This window comes from Notamacropus eugenii, chromosome 6 (assembly GCF_028372415.1).
Source record: "Notamacropus eugenii isolate mMacEug1 chromosome 6, mMacEug1.pri_v2, whole genome shotgun sequence".
Lineage (NCBI taxonomy): Eukaryota > Metazoa > Chordata > Mammalia > Diprotodontia > Macropodidae > Notamacropus > Notamacropus eugenii.
The window spans coordinates 158,514,046-158,536,227 of NC_092877.1; the positions used below are offsets into that span (position 1 = coordinate 158,514,046).

The 22,182-nt window shown below is 40.2% G+C and overlaps 1 protein-coding gene across 7 annotated transcripts in view; it reads left to right on the top strand.

Moving 5' to 3' along the window:
* Positions 1 to 22,182, top strand: part of RXFP1 (relaxin family peptide receptor 1) — a 184,926-nt gene that overhangs the window by 157,533 nt on the left and 5,211 nt on the right. For 6 of the 7 annotated variants that reach the window (XM_072621367.1, XM_072621361.1, XM_072621366.1 and 3 more), the window contains 4 exons: positions 1,104 to 1,175; positions 15,528 to 15,599; positions 17,044 to 17,273; positions 21,074 to 21,484. In XM_072621367.1, the coding sequence (XP_072477468.1) occupies positions 1,104 to 1,175; positions 15,528 to 15,599; positions 17,044 to 17,273; positions 21,074 to 21,484 (785 nt within the window). The remainder of the gene's footprint in view (positions 1 to 1,103; positions 1,176 to 15,527; positions 15,600 to 17,043; positions 17,274 to 21,073; positions 21,485 to 22,182) is intronic. The other variant, XM_072621362.1, reaches the window with a different exon arrangement.

The following is a 22,182-nucleotide window of genomic DNA, read 5'->3' on the forward strand; positions in this document are numbered from 1 at the left end:
AAAAAATTCTTGTGCATGATTCTATAGACTCATCTTTTTATGAAGTGATTGTTTTATATTGCATTTAAGCTAGGTGAAAATGGGAAGGAGGCTATCCTTCCACCTACCCAGTTCTTTCTTGCTGCCTAATATTCCTCTAGTCCTAGAAGAGAATGGCTAAACTAATTTATACTAGAATGTTAATAGCTGTTTGCTCCTCCCCTCTAGAACTCTCTATATCTTAAAAGAAAAATGCAAAGAGTAGAAATACTTAATGTAAAAATATGTACAAAAGTGGAATTCTAGGCACTTTAGCACCTTAACTAGGAGAGATATTTGGGGGTATAACAGTTCAAAAAAATTAAAGTAGACTGAGGCACAAAGTTCCAAGCATAATGAATTGATTAAAAAAGTGTGAACTTACCAAAAAATAGGATCTCAGCTTCCCCAGCAAAGCTAAGACTCAGTTACAGGGTCAACAGCATTTTTATGGTTTGAGGATGTACAGAAAATGGGAAGTCTAGCATCATAAATGGAAGAAAATGTAATTGGTTGGAAATTGGGAATAAGGGATAGCAACAACGCCTCCTTCCCTCCTATGACTAAGAAATGTTCATTGTTTGAATTCAGCTGCATCTGCAAGCCAGACATCTTTGTATAATAAAATAGACATCCTTGAAGGATAGTTTGGTGGTGTAAAGATAGTAGACAAAACTCCCTAGTGTCCACCTGCAACCTTCAAGGATAACAGATTGCCTTGACACAAAAATAGAAGAGTAAACAACAGGAGAACTGGATTTCTAAATTTAACTCATTACAGGACAACTAAATTTCTGAATTAGGTTCAGAGACAAAGAATCATGACTTAGGTACTTACAGGACAAAATCAATTAATTGCAAGTAGGATCAATTAAAAAGTCACAGAATCACTGTGATTATTTTAGGGGCTTTCCTCATGTCCCTTAAGCCATAAAATAAAGGCAACTGATTTCTTATATAGCCTAATCTAGTTTAAGCCTCTGACATCTCTTTATCTTGGTTATTTTTCAAGGTCACAATTTAAATTTTATAAAAAGTCATTGAATCTTTTTTTATATACTAACTTATCACTGTTAACTTAACAGGAACCTTTCCTATAATCCAATCCAGAAAATCAAAGCAGACCAATTTGACTATCTAGTCAAACTCAAATCTCTGTAAGTATATGGACTTGGTGGGATAGAGATTTATGATGACTTCTGATTTTCAGACAACAGCATGTTGCTTTTTAATATATCCCCTCATTTCTGAGTCTTTTAGAAAGGAATATTACAAAAAAATCCTACAGGAGCTTATAAATACCAACTAGCTAGATTAATATGTGACTGTGGCCCAGTGTCTCTCTATTACAGAGTTCTGGGTTTACACAGTCTGATCCTGGAGGGAAGAGGGTCATTTTTTCTTTATACCCCCACCTAGAGTTACTCGCAGAAAATTTCTTACTATATAACATTGAGCTTTCACATGCGTTCCTCCAAATATGTTTAATAAAGGCCTGGTTCTCTCCCAAAGAGGTATTCAAAGTAGTAATGTATATAATTGGTGGGACAGCTTTGCTTTCATTCCACTAAAAGTTCAAAATATGCAAAGGACTAAAAGGGGCCCATATGTAGAAACACATAAAGCACTCAGCTCCCCTTGGAAAAGAACTGAATTTGGGGCTGCTATTAGTGCAACATTTTGATCTTGGGAGGATTCGTAACCATCCAAAGAAATCCTACACAGTCATACCCTATGGTTTGTATTCCTCCTACAGAGCAAAAACATTATGAAGATGATGAATTTGAGTGAGACATGTACTATATGAATAGCTCACTGACTCTCCAAGTAGGATATTGCTCACAAATTATTCAGGAAATCTTTTTCTCTCTCCAAAGAAATCCCTTCTTCTCTCTAGAAGATCTAATTGCTGAACTCTCAAAATTAGAATCACCCATTAGGCAATCGCTGAAGCTCATACTGTCTAGGAAATCTTCCTTCTTAGTCAAGATGGCTAGGTTTCACAATCACACCAATTTCAGAATTAAAAATTCCCTCCTCTTCCACACAGGAGTTAAAAGTTCACAGGCATTGTCCATTAGCTACTCTCTCAGTTGAGTGGTGTATCACCAAAGTGTAGTCGTGTGCAACTGTGAATATTCTGGCCTAGTTCTGAATCACAAAGTATAACAGACTCTCCATATAGAAGACAGAAGAAAAACATTTATTCAGACACCATAAATCCAAATCCCAACACCAGAAAACCAAATAGATCATAGTAACCAAGAAGTCAATACACATTAGCACTGAAAGGGACAAAGCCATTCCCAAGCCTGCTCCCCACCCCAAACAAACTCTCACAAAACTAGCTATGCCTGTCTGTGTCTTCTCTCAGTTCTACTCCACCCATCCTCTTCAATCTGTTCAGCAAGCTCCTCCTACTACATGTGACTTAGGCTTCCATGTGATTCAAGCCATTCACATGGGCCTATCAATGTATGGGAAGGATCTTGCCATTTAAATTACCATTACATTCAGCTCCATTACATAGGTCAGTGGGGCAACTGGTATCAACAGAACTGTAACAGGGATAACAGAAAATAAGTATAAAACACAATATCTTAGGCAACTGGTACCAACAGAACTTTGCAACAATATAACAGGGATCACACACAAAAAAGCATAAAACAATATCTTAGGGTGGGGCTTCAGCACATGCGCCCCAAAATTCCCCCACTCAAATGAATGGGACAATCTTGGGGCAAGGGACAAGAGTCTCTTCTTCCATTGCTACTTCCTGCTGAAATTGGACATGGAGCTGTCCCTGCCCTAGGAGGGCCCATTTGAGAGGTTAGTTCTTTAGCTGGCATCTGGAGCTTGGTCAATGCCAGGTCCAGGGGTGACACATCACACTCATGGACAAGGGGTGACATCTGGCTTAAATGATCAGGCATCTTCAGGTAGAGAGTACTAAGGCTGCAGGAAACAAATTTAGTAAACAAGGTAAACAGACAAAAAGCCAAAAAAATAAAACAAAAAACAACAAGGAAACAATAACCAGAAGCAGAGTAGATGTAGGGTCAACCATGCTTCTGGAGTTCATGAACCCACTATTAAGCCTCATTCACAGTAGAACATATGAGTTAAGGGTACAATTTGGTAATCATCTTCTCTTGAATAAACAACTGTTATAGTATTATGTTTCTCATGTGCTATATAATTTCTACAGCCTTAGGAAAATTGTCTGACTTCTGTTTTATCCATACATTACCTCTCAATTTTATTCTATCAGTAGAACCCAACTCCTCAGTTCTGCTAGTTATTTTGGAAGAAAGTTAAGTTTTCACCAGGGGTATTGTTTCACAAGGAATGATAATAACTTGAACTATTCTATCATTTTTACAAAACTATATTGGTTCTTCACCTAAATTTTGGAATGTCACAATAATTTCTCCCTGATAATTAGAATCTATCACTACAGCAAATACATGTATTCCTCAAGCTGCTAATCCTGACTTAGGTAATATCCATCCAAAATGATTTTTAGGGATTTTCATACATATTCCAGTAGAGATTTTTCTTATTTCTTTTCTATCCAACCAAAAGTCCTCTAGACAATGAAAATCATATCCTGCTGATTCAGGTACCCCTGAATACAGTGCTGGGATATCTGGTCTCACAGTACAGTACTCAATATTTGGGATCTTATACATTTGTCATTTTCTAATTTGCAGATTTGGGGTCATCATTCTGGTCAGATATGTACTTCCTCCCAATAGTCTATTATTCAAATTATGTAAAGCAGTGAACAAATTACTTTTCCAACGTTGATAAGAATGATTAGCACTCAACTTTCTTAACTGTTCTTTCAATAATCCATTCATTCTTTCAATTAACCCAGATGCTTGTGGATAATATGGAATATGATATATCCATTCTATATTGCTTAATACACAATATCTCTTCATTTCATTACCTTTTAAATGTGACCCATTGTCATTTTGAATCTGCATTGGGATTCTATAATATAGATTTATGATATCTAGAGTTTTACAGGTGTTTTTCTGGGTTGCATTCTTAGGGACAAGCCACTAGTACACCTGAATAGGTGTCAGCACAAGTACATATAATTGGCATCCTTTATCTTGGCGTAGGGGCCCAATATAATATATTTGCCAAATTTGGGCTGGTACTTTCCCCCTTGCTATCTCTCCAGTTACTGCCCAAGGAATAGTTCATTCCTTTTCCAATTGACATAAACAACATTCCTCTGCTACTTGTTTTAATGATGAATGACAGATACTAATACCTCAGTCTTGTGCCCTCTGGTGTGTGACCTGGACCCCTAAATGGCTGGCCGTTTGATGGACCCATTTTGCCAGTACCACATCATCAGTTGGTGTCAAAGTAGGGACAATATGTTGAGTAGCAATCTTTGCTAGTCAATGAGAATGTGCAGTGTATTCTGGCATGGTGAGGCCATGTGAGCATCTACATGAAAAACTGACAAATTAGTAACCAAAGACATCCCATATATCTTCCCATAATTCTTTTGCCCCAGTCTTGTTTGCCATGAATTTCCCAATTTTGATTCTTCCAGATGGGTAACCATGTAGCTAACCCATTGGTTATTGCCCATATATCAGTGTATATATGACACTGTCCTCCTTGTTCTGTTTTGATAGCTTGATGTACTGCCGTAAGTTCAGCATATTGACTACTTCTACCTATCCCAGTACTTTCCACAGTCAGCCTAGTACATGGGTTATAGGCTACTGCTTTCCAATGTCTTTTGTGGCCCAAATATGTTACTGTCCCATCAGTAAACTATGCATATCTCTTTTGTTCTTCAGTCAATCCATGATATCCCTCATTCCATTTTGCCAAGGACTGTACCAACTGTTGCTTTGGTTCAGAAGGTGTATAATTCATGTAAAGCAGAAACTTCACTTTTGCCTGTTTTAGATCTATTTTGAATATACCATTTCCATTTAATTATGCATATGCATGTATAATTCTATGAGAACCTGGGGTCCTCATTACCCAGATCATAATTGGGATTCCAGGCCTTAATATTACCACATGGCCTAAAGTCAACTGTTTAGTCTCTTCCAAAGCCCAATATGCAGCTAACAACTGCTTTTCAAAAGGGGTATATGGAGCTCCAGATGGAGTTTACTAGACCAAAATCTGAAGGGTACATTTTAGATTTGTTGTTTCTGCCATAAACTCCAGTTTGCATATTCATCCTGTACTGTCACCTGTAATTCCACCAGGCCACTTTGCATAGGCCATAAATCTAGGGCCAATTGTATAATGGCCTTTGCTTCTTCAAAAATTGTACTCTGCTCAAGTCTCCAATCAAATTCATATTTTTTTCCTAATAATTTTATATAAGGGTTTCAAAATTTGTCCTAGATGTGGTATGTGATATCATCAATATCCAAATAATCCTATAAACTTTTGGGCCTCTCTCTTATTGGTGGGGATAGGAAAATCCTGAATCTTTTGTCGGGCTTGTGGGAAAACCTCTTCCAGTCCCTGATTCCATTATATACCCCAAAACTTTATGGTTTGAGCTGCTTCTTGAATCTTTGCAGAGTTAATCTCCCACCCTTTGCTTTTCATATGCCCAATTAAAAGTGTCACACTCTTCTCCACTTCTTCTACAGTATCATAATATCACCTATGTAGTCTGGAAGTTGTACACCAGGTAGCTCTAACTCATCCAAATGTTCAGCGACAATTCTATGACAAATAGTGGGGCAATGCACATATCCTTGTGGTAAGCATGTAAAAGTATATCGTTGGCCCTGCTAAGGGAAAGCAAATTGGTCCCATCATTTCAAATCTATTGGGATAGTGAAGAAAGTATTGTAAATCAATAACTTCCTACCAAGTCCCATCATATTTCTGAATCTTTTCTATTAAGGTAATGGTATCTGGAACAGCAGCATACAAGGGAAGAGTCACCTTATTCGGTTGTCTATAACACTGTTATAATACACTATAATATAGTGTTATAATAGATTATAATACACTCCATGTCCCATCTGACATTTGTACTGCTCAGATAGGATTATTCCATTGAATGGTTGTAGGGAATAACACTCCTGTCTCAACATATTCCTTTACAATATCGGTAATTTCTTCTTGCCCACATGATACTCCTTTACTTCAGAATTACTTCAGAAGGTTCAGGTAAAGTGAATGAGTTCATTTTTATTTTACCCACTAAAACTATATTAATTCCTATCATCCATACTGCAAATTGGTATCTCCCCTCAGGTAAATTTAAAGTCATACTTCTCAATATATCTATTCCAATGATGTATTCAGGAATGGGTACAATTACCACGGTATATCCTTCCTTAGGTATTTTCATTGTTAGGTTGACTTGTCTGGCTGATATTCTAGTCCCTCCTAGTCCTGTGATGGTGATAGGAATTCCATGATTAAATTAATCAAGGTTTTCATATATAAGGGAGGCCTCTACCCCAGTATATTAATACCCTACTTACAGTATTTGAACTATTTTTCCAATATATGGTCAGACTGATACGGGATCTGTAATCCTGTCTGTGTATTTCTTTAATCTGAACTGGGACCTGACCAATTTCCTGTTCTCCCTGAAGGTGTGACAAACTTGGATACAATGTTTCAGGAGATCTGTATGGGGCAGATCTTATTTTGCTGCTCAGTCTAACTAATATCAAGCCCCTTTTCTCTGTACATTTTCTATAGTTCCTTTGTTGGAATACCATGTATGCTTCCAAAATCTATCCCTGCTCTTAATAGGAGAGTAAACAATTCTTTTCTTGTCAATCTATTCTGAGTTTGAATAGCTATCTATTTACTCTTCTCTCTAGTCTCCTAAGTCACTTAACTGTGAAATCTTGTCCACCACTTCTGAAAGAGGGTGCCCTATTTGCCCAATTAGTAGAGTCAGAACTAGGTACTTGTAAACAAGAGAAGCCATCTTCACTACTATATCACTGTGGGAAACTGCCTGGGGGAATCAGTATCATCTGCATTTCTGAACATTATGGCGGTCTTCATTACCTCCTTCTTTAACTTTCTCTAAGTGAATACCAGAGTCTATCTCCACCAGGCCACATAGAGTCAGTAGGATACTGCTTACTACATCCACCTACTGCCAAAGCTAACAGATTAGTCATGTTGTTACCTCCTTGTGTATGGTAATCTCTGATTAATACCTACAACTTTTAAGCAACTTTTAATACCATCTATGAATACTAATCTGGCCCCTTCATCACTGATTCTCACCGTCCAAGATATTAAGGATTCTCCTATCCTTTGTATGAACCGATTCAAAATATCTATGACCTCTTGCCAAGTAAAATCCTCAATTATCTCCCTAAATTCTGTGTTGCCCCCCTGGTTTTCCTGATACCTCCTTATATTGGGCATGTTTCTGCCTGAGAAGCCTTCTCCCTCTAACATTGTTTCATTTTCCAACTCTGACTTTGTTACATTTTCCTCCCACACACTCTCCTGGCAGTCATCACCTACTAGGTGATGGCATCTAGGCTGAGTCTGTACAAAGCTTGTATGTACACTTCTCTTGCCAGTTTTCTCTTCTTCTGAGCTAAATGAATAGCTTTTTCTTATACCACCTGAGATCCTCCAGTTTGCTCTTTTAAAGAAGAGCCCAAATGCTGAGAATACCATGCAAACTACCTAACTCTTTTTCCATCTGAATTTTTTCCTTTAGCAGTTCATCTGCACTTTTCTGCATAATATGGCAACCTGTTAATAAAATCCAGCCTGTCCTACACTTCCCTGCCAGGTCTTTCCCTGATTTTATTGATATTCTTTGCAAACACCTTTCCAAATCTCTAAGTTCCCTCTTCTGTAACCTCAGTTCCCAGTTTTCACAGGGTCCAGTGTTTTCAGCTCATTCCCTTATTAGGGAAGAATAAGGTAAATCCTCCCATCCTGGGATATCAGTTTCTTCCTCTAAAGTCTTTCTGCCTCCAAATAGAGATCTTATACCCTAGGATCCTGTTTGTGACAGCAAATGTATCACCAAAATGATATTCACAGCACTGAGAGCCACTATGAATTTGCTGGTATAGTTCTGAATCTTAAGTATAACAGACTCTCCATATAGAAGGTAGAATAAAAACATTTATTCAGACATCAGAAAGCCAAATCCCAACACCAGAAAGCCAACTCCTTCATAGTAACTAAGAAGTCAATACATATTAGAACTGCAAGGGACAAAGCCATTTCCAATTCTTCACCACACCCCAAATGGGGTTCCCCACAAACAAACACTCACAAGACTAGCTGTGCCTGTCTGTGTCCTCTCTCTTCTACTCCTAACCATTCTCCTCAACTTCATCGCAGTTCTGCTCCACCTTTCTTGTTCCACCTGTTCAGCAAGATCCTCCCACTACATGTGACTTAGGCTTCCATGTGATTTAAGCATGTCACATGGGCCTATTAATGAATGGGAAAGGTCTTCCCATTTAAATTACCATTACAAGTGGCCACATATATCCACTTCAATAAGAGAAAAGGAGAAAGAATTATAATAATTAGCATTTATATAATGCTTTAGCATTTGTGAAGCACTTTACAAATGTTATCTCATTTGATCTTCACAACAGTTATAGGAAGTACATTTTACAGATGGGGAAACTGAGGCACAGAGGTTAGGTGATTTACCTGTGGTCACACTGCTAGTAAGTATCTGAGGTCAAATTTGAACTTAGGTCTTTCTGACTCCAGGTCCAACATGCTGTCACTGTGCCATCTAGTTGCACATGTTTCTGCAGGATATCTATCAGTTCCCTAGTTACTCCATTCTCTTGGACTGGGAAAGTCTATACTCATATTTTTTCCTCTTGAGCACATATTATTTCTGTGTGTCTGCCCCAATATAGCCATTTCCAATCCCTGGGAGAAGAAGCTATTCAAATTCAGATTCTATTCTCCTGCTGCTCCAACCCAGTGCAGGTCTGCTGTGTTTTGCATTGGTCTATTCTTTGAATAGGAAAGCAAAACCAAAACATAAAAGAGACCATGCTAGTTTGTCAGTTTGCTTTCATATGCCACATAGCAGGGACAGCTCACTGTTAAGTCTACCCTTCTGAGCATCAGCCAACCAATCATCTTGGAAGCAGTCCTGATCACTTGAACCAATCAGGAGTCCTCCATTGCCAGGCCTAGAGGCCTGTGTGGGCTACCCGAGTCTTTCTTACCTCACCTCCGAGGTCTTCGGCTGGCCACGCCGGATGCACATATGAGAGAAAGGACGTTCCAGAGTCAAACAAGGGTTGAGCTTTATTTCAGGGTCTAGGTTACAAGTGCAGGGGGATCTTCCTTAGGAGGAAGAGGGGGAGATTTCCTAAGGAGTCTAGGATCTTAAGGGATTGGAAGTAGAAGTACAAGCGGGGAGAGAGGGGGAGGGGAGAGAGGAAAGAAGAGAACGGAGCCTACTGTCCTCTTGGCTCCTTACGTGCTAAGAGAGCTTTCAGGCTTCCTCAATCCTACTTAACCTTCAGCCACACAGTTTGCATCTCAATACCGTGCTGTTAGATAACAATAGTGTGCCCAGATCCGGGACGACCTCGAGGGCAGGGAGACTCCACCCATCACGTATCTCCCGGGGAGAGGCGGAAATACCCGAGCTAGCTTGGTTCACCTCGATCCCCTGCCGTTTCCTGGGGGGGTCTCGTGAGAGCTCTAAGATTTAGAAGCTCCCACCTTTACCCGCCCGAGACTGTCCACACGGAATTGAACTTCCAATCCCAACATCTCCCCTTCTTTGTTATGCGCGGAGCGCACCTGGCTCTAGAGCAAACAGTGGCTGGAGGCTGAGTGAATTAGGAAGGCCTTTAGCATATGAGTACCCTACAACAAGACTTCATTCACACAGAAATCTGCAGCTAGCACAACTGACAAAGGGAGGCATCAAATAAAACAAAGATGAAACTAAATGGCTGAGTTACAACAGGGGAAGTGCAATCAACTAATCCCAAAGCATATTTTAAGAGGAGCAGCTGGTGTAGGCGCCTTACACGTCACAACCCCCCTTAATCTTGCAAATGGATCTATACAGGTGGAAAATTGGTCACCTCCTCCCCCCCCAAGTGTCCTTCAGCTGGTGGAAAGAGATGCCTAGATGGGAAGCTGTCAGCAGCAGTGTCTGCGGTTGTGATGAGTGCTGCCTCCTCTCTGGGCAGCAAGGTTAAAGCTGTCAGCAGCAGGCTCAGGTGGTGTATGATCCTTCTCCGGGGTCTCCGGGCTCTCCGCCTCCTGCGTCTCCGTCGTCTCCTACGGATCCTTCTAATGGGAATCCACGCATTCCCTTTTCCTGTGGAGACACAAACATACCCTCGACCCCATATTAGTATCTTAAAATGTCTCATAGCTGGAGTAGTATGTGAGCCTTTTGAGACAGCTGTATCAAGCTCTGATTGTATTAGGCGACCTTTTCCCCTTCTTTGTTTAGCGAGGATCGCCTTTAAGGTAAAATTGATAAGAATGCATAGTGGCTGTTTATTTTGGTATAGCTGCTGCCAGGTGCTTACAAATGCTTGATTAACATCTGTAAGGAACCTGAACTTTACGGATTTTTTCTTTATAACAAACACAGGAGCATTCCAGGGTGCTAATTGCTCCTTAACCAATAGTTGTAGTGCCTGGAGTTTTTCTGGAGTCAGAGGCCACTGCTCCACCCAAATCGGGGTGTCTGACTTCCAATTCAAGGGTGGGGACTCCAGAGCAACAGCGATGGCCCTTACTAAAAATTTGATAACCTCATCCCGAGGCGGCTCATAATGCCTCTGCCCCAGATGTTAAAACTAAGTCCTGGAATCACCAACGGCCATACAGTCCCTTGGCGATCCTCTGCCTCCCACTTTACTGGGTGCATTGTCTCTAAGGTATTTTGGCACCCTCCTATTCCCCACACTGGTCTCTGGCTTTCTTTGAGCTTCCAGTGCCAGGGTACTGAGCGACCGCTAAGGCAGGTCCTATCCGCTCCAGTATCAAGGAGGCCAGTCATGGGAATTCCATTGAGCCAGATTGTATACTCGGGTCTATTCTGTCCTATTTCCTTTAGTAACTGGATTTGAACTGAGTGCTTTAAAGGAAGGGCAATAGCTATGGGAAGCTGATTGTCTATATGAGCTGGCTCGGCTACCACATTGGAGCATGGAAGTGCTGTGGTGCCGGTGGGATAAACTCCTGTATATATAACTACGGGTGCATGAGAGGGGTTCTGTAATATCAGGGATTCCTCCTGTATGGGGTCTCTCAGGGGGATCATGGCAAACTGATGAGCTGCAAGCTGGCACTTCTCTAAGCTGTAAAGGTGTTGCCTTCCTTCCTCTGGCCCCATAATCTCCTGTATTCTCCCTCCAAGGGGCCGTCCCGATTCTCTGCCAAAGGGTACACTTTCGGGGCCCTCGAGGGGCCCCTCACCCCGTTTCCTGACTTCCTACATTGTTTAGCTAAGTGACCTGGCTTTCCACATGAAAAACAAGGGTCCTGGCCCCTCCCTGTACTTATTTCTTTCCTACACTCTTTCTTAAGGTGTCCCGGTTTTCCGCAGTTAAAACATTTTTTCTCCAAAGAGATATTACTTAAGGCAGCGGCCAGGTACTTCCCTTGCACCTGTGCCAAGTAGACCTGACTTCCTACCCTTTCACATCTCTGTATCATTTCTTCAACAGATGCATTCTTTGGCAGTCCCAGCATTGCCTTTTTGCAGTCATGATTACAATTCTGCCGCAGCAATGTCCTCAACACTATCTCTGTCCCTTGGTTTTCCTCTCCCATATCTCGACCTACTGCCTCCTGCAGCCTGGCCACAAAATTAGTAAATGGCTCATTGTTTCCTTGCGTAATCCTAGTCATGGGAAACTCTCTCTCTTTCTTAGAGGCTGTAACCTTCCAGGCGGCAATAGCCATTCCGGCAATCAAAACATAATCGGAGGCTGAGTACTGTAATTGATTTCCTGTAGCCTCAAACTGCCCTGTTCCTGTAAATTGCTGATAAGCCTGGGGGGCCTGAGCCCCTAGCCCACCGGTAGTGCTCTTTACCCTCTGAGAAAATTCTGATACCCAAATCACATTCTGCCCAGGGGTAAGGCAGGCTCTAGCTAAGCTCTTCCAGTCATTAGGAGTCAGAACGAACTGACCACTGAGAGTCTCAAGCATGGCTATGACAAAGGGTGAATTAGGGCCATGCTTGGTACAAGCCTCTTTAAGAGTCGCCACTCTCTTCCACTCTATGGGTATGTGGCTCCTTTGAACGCCACCAGGGACACTGGGGTCCGCTATTTCTAGCACAGGAAATGTCCCTACATCTTCTCCATTCTCTATAGCCTTTCTTATTCCTTTCTCCAAACTGGACTGTGGCCCTGAACTGTCTGACCAATGGAGCAGGTTATAAGGAGGCGCGGAGGGAAGGCACGGCGTATTCTCCCCTGCCTTGCCTTTTCCATCCGCTAGATGGAGCTCCGAGTCTATTTTTTCTTTACGCTCCTTAACCTTCCGCTTAACTTTCTGCTTGCCTGGACTCTCCGTCCCTCCCGTGTTCTCCCCTCCCCTCTCTCTGCTTCCACTCTCATTCCAATCCCGCCCTGGCCTCTCCGGCCCTTCCAGCAGGCTCTTAATTACACCGAATATCAGGAAATCTAAATCCTCCAGCTCCCCAGGGTATTGTTGCTCATGAGCCGTCATTTGCTCTCTGACCACTCCCCATTTTTCTCTTGATATTCCTGCCTGCTTGAGCCAAGGAGAAACTTTCCAAATCCTTTTACAAAATTCTCGGAGGTCATCTAACTCTATTGTGACCCCCGCCTTCCTGCATTCCCTGTGAAGTTTCTCAGCCCAGACCTCCTGTTCCTCTGGCTTTATTACTGGCAATAGATTCCCCATCTCTGCCCTTTTCCCATGGGGGTGGGAAGCTTCTCTCACTCTTTCTCTCCTTCCGAATCTAGGATTCGGGACTCGCTTCTTTCACAGCCCCTTCCGGGTGTTCCCCCAAAACACCCAGGATATCCGCGCTCCTGTCCTCTGTTCGGAGACGCCAACTGCCAGGCCTAGAGGCCTGTGTGGGCTACCCGAGTCTACTTACCTCACCTCCGAGGTCTTCGGTTGGCCAAAACCGGATGCTCATATGAGAGAAAGGACGTTCCAGAGTCAAACAAGGGTTGAGCTTTATTTCAGGGTCTAGGTTACAAGTGCAGGGGGATCTTCCTTAGGAGGAAGAGGGGGAGATTTCCTAAGGAGGCTAGGATCTTAAGGGATTGGAAGTAGAAGTACAAGTGGGGAGAGAGGGGGAGGGGAGAGAGGAAAGAAGAGAACGGAGCCTACTGTCCTCTTGGCTCCTTACGTGCTAAGAGAGCTTTCAGGCTTTCTCAATCCTACTTAACCTTCAGCCACACAGTTTGCATCTCAATACCGTGCTGTTAGATAACAATAGTGTGCCCAGATCCGGGACGACCTCGAGGGCAGGGAGACTCCACCCATCACGTATCTCCCGGGGAGAGGCGGAAATACCCGAGCTAGCTCGGTTCACCTCGATCCCCTGCCGTTTCCTGGGGGGGTCTCGTGAGAGCTCTAAGATTTAGAAGCTCCCACCTTTACCCGCCCGAGACTGTCCACACGAAATTGAACTTCCAATCCCAACACTCCATCCTCTCAGCAAAGTTCCAGTGTTCCCTCCTCCCTCATATGTCTCCAAAGAAAAACTGAATTTCGTCAAGTTGATTGGGGGATAGTCACTAAACTGATGAGGAACTATGTAAGCAGAAAATCCTTTTCTTTCTTCAAAGAAGTCTTTTCCTCACTTAACTTCTACAAATAATAATCACTTCCATTTACATAATGCCTTAAGGTCATACAAAGTTCTTTCCCCTATAAAACCCTCCAAAATAAGTAAGGAAAGTCTCATTAGACTCATTTGATACAGAAAACTGAAGTACATACAGTCAAGTGACTTGCCTTAGTTCACACAACTGGTAAATATGGAACCTCAGAGCTGAGAATTCAACATCAGATGTTCATCATTCTTTCCCATGTTCCCTACCTGCCTCTCAGTGAAGAGAAAATAGTATCCTTGTGTTCATTCTAGTTGTACAGTATACATTTATGCAAAGTAACTCGGTGATAGAATAGAGTGCTAAACTTGGACTTAGGAAGACCTGAGCTCAAATTCTGTCTCAGACATTTAATTAGTAAATAACCTTAGTAAATTAATCATCTTACCTCTTTCAGTCTGTTTGCCCATCCTCAAAATTCAGATAAAAATAGAACTTACCTCCCAGGGTTGTTGTGAGGATCAAATGAAATATCATATATAAAGTGCTTTCCAACACATAAAGTGATTTTATATCCCATTTACAAATTTTGCTACACATCCCCAGATGATACCTTTTGGGTTTTTGCTTGAGCCTCTACAGGGAACCTATTCAGTAGACTTCCATAATGGGTGCTGAAGCTCCTCTTTCTTCCCACTGATTTTCCTCACCTCCCTTCCCCCTGACCTCTTCTTGCACATCATCACCAAATGTTGTCAGGTACCTGATTTTGCAAAGCACACAACCCTATTCTCTACTTTCTCTCCTCCCCTAACTTTTAGTAAAGAAAATACAAAATACCAAAAGTTAAATACAAAACTTGAATTCAGAAGTTTGAAAATCTTTTCTGAAAGTTTATAAAAGCAAGCAATTTTTCTTTCTTTTTAAACAAGCTACTTTGACCTTGACAATAAAAATGATTGACAAAAGATATTAAGAATAAGATGTCAGTTTGAGGAAGCTCCCTTATGGATATTTGCGGTTAGACTATACATCAATTACTTAAAATCATTACTCTTCACCTGAATTGGGGTCAGTTTATTGAAAACTGATTATCCTAAAGTCAACTCACTTAATAATGGCCTTCACCTAAATTTTGTATTTCAAATAAGATAAAATTCTCAAATTTTAGGTGAAATGATCATGGGCCAATTTCCCTATTTCCTACAAAAACTGATGTTAAAGCAGTAGAGAAATTTTCTCCAGTTCTGAACAAGTTTTATCTCACTATTTACAAATGAGTTTTTTTCTCACATTGGCTATCACATAAGAATATATTTGTAACTGATTGCAATCCAAACTCAAATATAAAAATTTCGTTATCTAATGTTTTATGTTCTCCTTCCTTTTATGAGCTTTGAATTGTCAAGACTTGACCACAATTTGTCCTTGTATTTTTTCCAAAAAAGATGGGATTTAAGTCTACTCTATCTTAAGTAACTAAATTGCATAAACTACAACATCATTAATTTATTTTCGTTGAGTGTGATAACTTTGGTGTACATATGCAGGGGGAAAACTGCAGGCACCTATTTTTCCACCTATTATTTAATACAGACTGAAAGGAATTAGATATGATTCTGAAACAGTGATGAATTCTTATGAATTCTATCATGCCTCATAAAAGCTTTTGTCATGCTATGGATTTCATATCTCTTGCTTAATTTGATTTTGAATTTGGTATTTTAGAAGCCTAGAAGGAATTGAAATTTCAAATATCCAAAGAAGAATGTTTGCACCTCTTAGGAATCTATCCCACATGTAAGTTTTTCCACTTCAGTCCCTCATCTTATTAATGTATTACCTGTTTCTAATGAGCTTGTATAAAATATCCTTACCAAGTGCACCTACTAGACAATTTTTATTATCTCATTTACTTATAAAATTAGCTAGTGGTCATACCTGCGCCAAGAATGATTTTGTGTGGAATAGTGGAAAGAAAGCTGCCTTGAGAATCAAAGGACCATAGGCTGGGCTCTGCCACTTACTACTCAGGTGACAAACTTCAGGCAAGTCCCAACATTTGTGGAAATTGATTTCTTCATCTGTAAAATGAAAGGGTTGTACTAGATGACCTGAAGGTCCTTTCCAGCTCTAAATCTATGCTTCTTTGATTCTGTAAGGATCAAAGAAAATTGCTATCCATGTGATCAGTACAGATCTACAACAACCATCCCATGGCTCTGTCCCATGAACACAAAAATACTATTGAGGATCTCTCCGGACCTCTTTTGTACATCTATTATAACTAACACCAGTTATATAACACTATTATAGCTAATAACAGGCCAGGGTGGCCTCAGTGATATAACTGCTATAAACATGAGGATATAGTAATTCTACCTCTGCAAGCTAAGTGTTTGTATATTCTGGAATCAAAAGGGTATAGGTGAAATTTCATCCCTGGAAAATTTCTTTAGCAAACACTATTAAGAGATACCAACAGTATCAAAAATCTATTTTAAAACTATTATTTTGAAAATTTCAATACCCAGAGAGTTTTGAAATGTACAAGTGATCTAAATTATTAAAAAAATTAGATAAATACATATGCCTAACACTCAGAATTTTTTTCCATTTCCATACCAGATGAACAACAGTTTTATGAATGGTCTATCATCTTTTAGACTTACTATACCAGCATTCTTGTGTTCCTCACTTGCATATGTATTTACAATGAAATCAAGTCACTGTCCCTCCTTTTGGAGAGGTAGCAGACTTGGAATCGGAACTTGGTTCTCTGCCACTTCATACCTATAAGAAATGCAGCATCTCTTTGCCCCTCTGGGCCTAAGTTTCATTATGTAGAAAATGAGGCAATTAGAGTAGCTAATCCATAAGGTTTACACCAAAGCTAAATGTACAATCCCATGAAAACTAAACTTGTATTTAAAGCTACAGTATTTGTGTTCTATATTTCTCCAGGATGTAATAGGATCTAGAACTGGAAAAGATCTTACATCTACTCCAACCCACTGACAAGATAAGTGAATAGCTAGTACTTCATTTGACTCCAAGTTCTCTGATTCTAAATTCAATGCTTTCTCTACTAGACTCCACCACAATATCCCTGAAATCAAGATTTTGTTGTTTTTTTTTTAACTGGGGGAGAGATCAAGAGAGGCTATTAAAATGGATATGAATATGATATGTGAACATTCTCATCTAAATTGAAAATATCATTTTGACTTCTTTTGTCCAACAGATATTTTAAGAAATTCCAGTACTGTGGCTATGCTCCACATGTACGCAGCTGCAAGCCAAATACTGATGGAATTTCATCATTAGAGAATCTTTTAGCAAGCATCATTCAGAGAGTATTTGTCTGGGTTGTATCTGCAGTTACATGCTTTGGAAATATCTTTGTCATCTGCATGCGGCCTTATATCAGATCAGAGAATAAGCTTCATGCCATGTCAATCATCTCTCTCTGCTGTGAGTATTCCTCCTAGGGAAAGGGAAATTTTCGGCTATTCACTATCATTACTGTTAGACGATAAGAAAATTCCAAATATTTTCCAGAGTCACAGTCTATTCTGTGGCTTCACCCTAAAGACTCTGGGAGCAAGGAAGTTCATACCTGGGATTTCATCCAAATGGGCAGTTCTAGATGTGGAAAATCCTTCTCCACTGTTGGAGACTGGCAACTCCTCTGTAAGTTAGAGTCTTAGAGAGACACATGAGGGCACAAAGAGGTTAAGTAACTTACTCATACTCTGTTAAAAAGCATCAGAGACAGGACTTGAAACCAGAGCTTTCTGATACAAAGACCATCTCTCTTATGGATATCATGCTGCCTGGCTCTCTTAGATAAAGAATATTGTGAGATCCTATGAGCAAATTTATGAAGTACTATATGTCGGCTCTTATTCCTGTCCTCCTCTTCTGCCCTTCCTTTTCCAGGTCTCCCCACCCCACCAATGAAGTCATGACCCCAGGAGAGTATAACAACTGGGCTGTTTTATGATGTAAGCATTTGATGCAGTGCCCAACACCATTAAAATCATACTTGCAGAAATCTATGTGTTAGTAAATATCCCCAGTCCCCCCAAACACTCAGATGTATTTCATGCCTCCCTTCCCCATGCCTCCTTCTCCTAAGGCAAAGAAGTTTGTCTGCTCCTGGCTAGATCTAGTTTTCTCACAGAGGTCCTGGAGTCAAATTCCTTTGCAAAGATGTAGTTTAGTGATATCATTTATTAGCTCCTTTAGATTAAGCTTCTCTATAAACAAGCAGTTCTCAATCAGTTTGTACCACTTATCTACTGATTGTTTGATATGCTAGCTGTAGAAAGGCAAATTGGGGGAGGTTGTAGTATAGATTTATCACACTGAAGTTTTAGCTTTGAAAATTTCTTAAGTGGACCATTCTTAATGGTGGGAATATCCCAACCCACCCCACCCCCACCCCCCAGCAATGTAGAAATACAGCTCATCCACATTTTCTTATCCTGTGCAATTTTTCCCATATCCTTCTCACACAAATCCTACGAGAATATATCTACCTGACATTTTAGAGAATTTCTGAGAGGTCTTGAGATCCTTGAGATTCCTTTCCTTGAGAAAGAAGGAAGGAAGGAAGGAAGGAAGGAAGGAAGGAAGGAAGGAAGGAAGGAAGGAAGGAAGGAAGGAAGGAAGGAAGGAAGGAAAGAAAGAAAGAAAGAAAGAAAGAAAGAAAGAAAGAAAGAAAGAAAGAAAGAAAGAAAGAAAGAAAGGAAAGAAAGATGGAAGGAAGGAAGGAAAGAAGGAAGGAAGGAAGGAAGGAAGGAAGGAAGGAAGGAAGGAAGGAAGGAAGGAAGGAAGGAAGGAAGGAAGGGAGGAAGGAGGGAGGGAGGGAGGGAGGGAGGAAGGAAGGAAGGAAGGAAGGAAGGAAGGAAGGAAGGAAGGAAGGAAGGAAGGAAGGAAGGAAGGAAGGAAGGAAGGAAAGTCCTTTGTCTAACACAGGAATTTTTCATATTTTTTGTGTCATGGACTCCTCTGACAATTTGATGAAGCTTATGCACCCCTTCTTAGCATAATGCTTTTAAACAGAATATATGGGATTTCAAAGGAAATCAATTATATTAAACTACAATCATCAAAATAGTTTTAAAAGCCAGTTCACAGACCCTGGATTAAGAGCCCCTTGTCTAACAGGTTCTAAGATCTAACCATTCCACTGTAAAATATTAGAAGAAACCTTAAGTTATCTAATCTAATCCAATTTCCCTTATATCCAGGGGAAATTTAATGCCATTAGCTTTTTAAATTTGCATTTACCACTTCTGATTGGTAGAATATCAGTATTTAGTATTATGTCATTCATTCCATATACATATGTTGGACACCTAGTATATCCAAGAGACTACACTACATCCTTCAACCAAGGAAAAGCATAAGTCTCCTCTTAACTCCACTTTTTTTTCATTCTGCCTCTTCCCTCCCCCCTCCTCAAAAGGTTTACCAGTTCTTATTTGGAGGAAAACAAATAGTATGTGCTGCTTAGGCAAGACAACTCAGCAACCTTTTTTAGCTCCAAATTTTCAATGAAATATTTGGATCCAGTCAGTGGTTTATCAGGCAGTGATCCAACTTTACACTTTTGTGGGATCAGGGCTGGCCTTATACAATGGTGTGACCTCTAGGGTAGTAAAATTATCCCTCTGAGCCAACAAAATCTCCCCTTACTTTCTGCTTGATGACTCTTTAGGGAGAAGAGATAGGGACTAGACTTCCGATTGCATTGTAGGAAACTCCCTCTAATAATTCACAAAGGCACTCTCTCTTGTAACTTATACTCTAAGAGCATTTTCTTGGGGCACTGAAAGATAAGTTGCTCATGGTCACACATCCAGAATGTGTCCAAGGCAGGATCTGAACCCAGTTCTTTCTGGCTCCAAGCCAGCCCTCTATCGACTACTATACCATGTTGCCTCTCTATGACTTGCTATCATGGGACAGAGCATATCATTCCCTAGTTAGAAATTCCACAGACAAATACTATTGTGCTATAAGAAATGATGAGCAGGATGGCTTCAGAAAAACCTGACAAGTCTTATATGAACTGATGAAAAGTGAAGTGAGTAGAGCCAGAAGAATATTGTAATAGCAATATTGTATGATGAAAAACTGTGAATGATAACTATTCTGATCAGTACAATGATGCAAAATAATTCTGAAGGACTTACAATGAAAAATGCTATCCACCTCCAGAGAAAGAACCAATGGAGTTTGAATGCAGAAACACAATTTTTTCATCCTTGATTTTTCTTGGTTTTAGTGTGTGTTTTCTTTTGCAACATGGTTAATATGGAAATGTTTTGAATAACCAAATTATACATATATATATATATGTGTGTGTGTTCACACACATATAATAGATATATTGTTTATGTTTTGAAGGGATGGGGCAAAACAGGAAGTCGAGAATTTGGAACTCAAAAATTTTTTAAATAAATGTTTAAAAATATTTTAGTGTAATTGGGAAATATTTAACAAAATACATAAAAATGTTTTTAAAAAGAAATTCCACAATTTGTACTGCAAATACCTCTCAGAGAGCCAAAACATCAACTTACCCATCCTGTCTGTTATGACATCACAGCCTTTTCAGAAGGCAGATTTTGATTGAATAGGCACAGGGTCTCAGAAGTTGGAAATAGAAATAAAATAGTACATAAGAGGGAGCCAGGGAGGTCCAGAAGGCAATAATCTAGGGAATGATTTTTAATTCTTGAAGATATGCTACTTCTGAACACCACTTCATGATCATTTGCATGTATTTTCCATAATGAGGATCAAGAGCTCCAGTCAGCTGCTACATGGGCCAGTAGTTACTGGATTACCTTCCAAAGGACCAAATTCAGACACCAGTTTCTAGATTCCTCCTCAAATTCTTAAGCACAGCTGCAAAAAAATTAGTTTGGTGGTTGTTGTTTTTCCTTATTTACCTATTAATTTCCACTGCTACAGTCAGTGATGAGCAATGGACCAGACAAGACATCAGTCACTCTGACATGCCAACTACACTGTCAAGGAAAGGTGTAGAATACTAACGCACTTCTCATGACTGATCAGGCAAACTTACTGTCAAGTCACCATGAGGGCGCTCTGAAAACTATTCCATTCAAGTGTAATAATTACAAAGAAAAACATTCTCATTTAAGTTGATTTTCAAACAATATTACTTCTTGTGAGATAGAAAAAGTGTTATCTATTTATGCTTCTATATACATTCTGTTAATTGATTTTTATAGGTGCTGACTGCCTGATGGGAATATATTTATTTGTGATTGGAGCCTTTGACCTGAAGTATCGTGGAGAGTACAATAAACATGCACAGTTTTGGATGGATAGTACCCACTGCCAGCTAGTAGGATCTTTGGCCATACTGTCCACAGAAGTATCAGTTTTACTTCTAACTTTCCTGACTTTGGAAAAATATATCTGCATCGTCTACCCTTTTAGATGTTTGAAACCTGGAAAATGCAGGACAATCATAATTCTGATTCTTATATGGATTATTGGGTTTGTGGTGGCTTTTATCCCACTGAGCAACAAGGAATTTTTCAAAAACTATTATGGTACCAACGGAGTCTGTTTCCCCCTTCATTCAGAGCAGGGAGAAAGCATGGGAGCACAGATTTATTCAGTAATTATTTTTCTGGGTAAGAAACTATTATCTTTTAGTTGGTGACAAAATGACCAGCAGTTCTGAGCTCATTATATTTTATGAACTCTACAGATTTTTATTTCAAATTGTCATCTAAGTGAAAAGTCAGATAATAAGGAAGCATTAAAAGGGCCTAGAGGAACTATAATCTAACCCAGGGGTAGGCAACCTGTGACCTCGAGGCTGCACTTGAGGACCTAGAGGGTCACATGTGGCCTCAAAGCAGCAGGTTCACCACCTCTGATCTAACCCTTGATTTCCTGATTGTCCAGTATGGTAGGTTTTCCACCAGACCACATTATCTCTGTAGCCAGAATAGTGATTAGGGCAGGGCAATTACTAGGACTTTGCTCCAGGGTCCTGAAATGTAGAAAGTACTGGAAGCATTTGCAGCTCCTTAGCAGTAAGTACCTAGTTAGCAAAAATAGTTAAAATGAAAGCTACTATATATTGCCAAAAGTCAAATCCCAGGTGAACACTTTTGCCCTATCCCCCTATTTCCATCTCCCCAAATCCCTCACCAGCCAGTTTCACAGTGCCCTGGAGTGCACATGCTACTTCACTCACCCTATCCCCAAATGAATTAAGTGCATATTTTATACCACTTTCTTTAGGTAGATATTGTATGCTCACCCCATTCATTACTAGTTACAGATCTTCCTCTGCCTTCCATTAATATAAGCAAGCCATAAT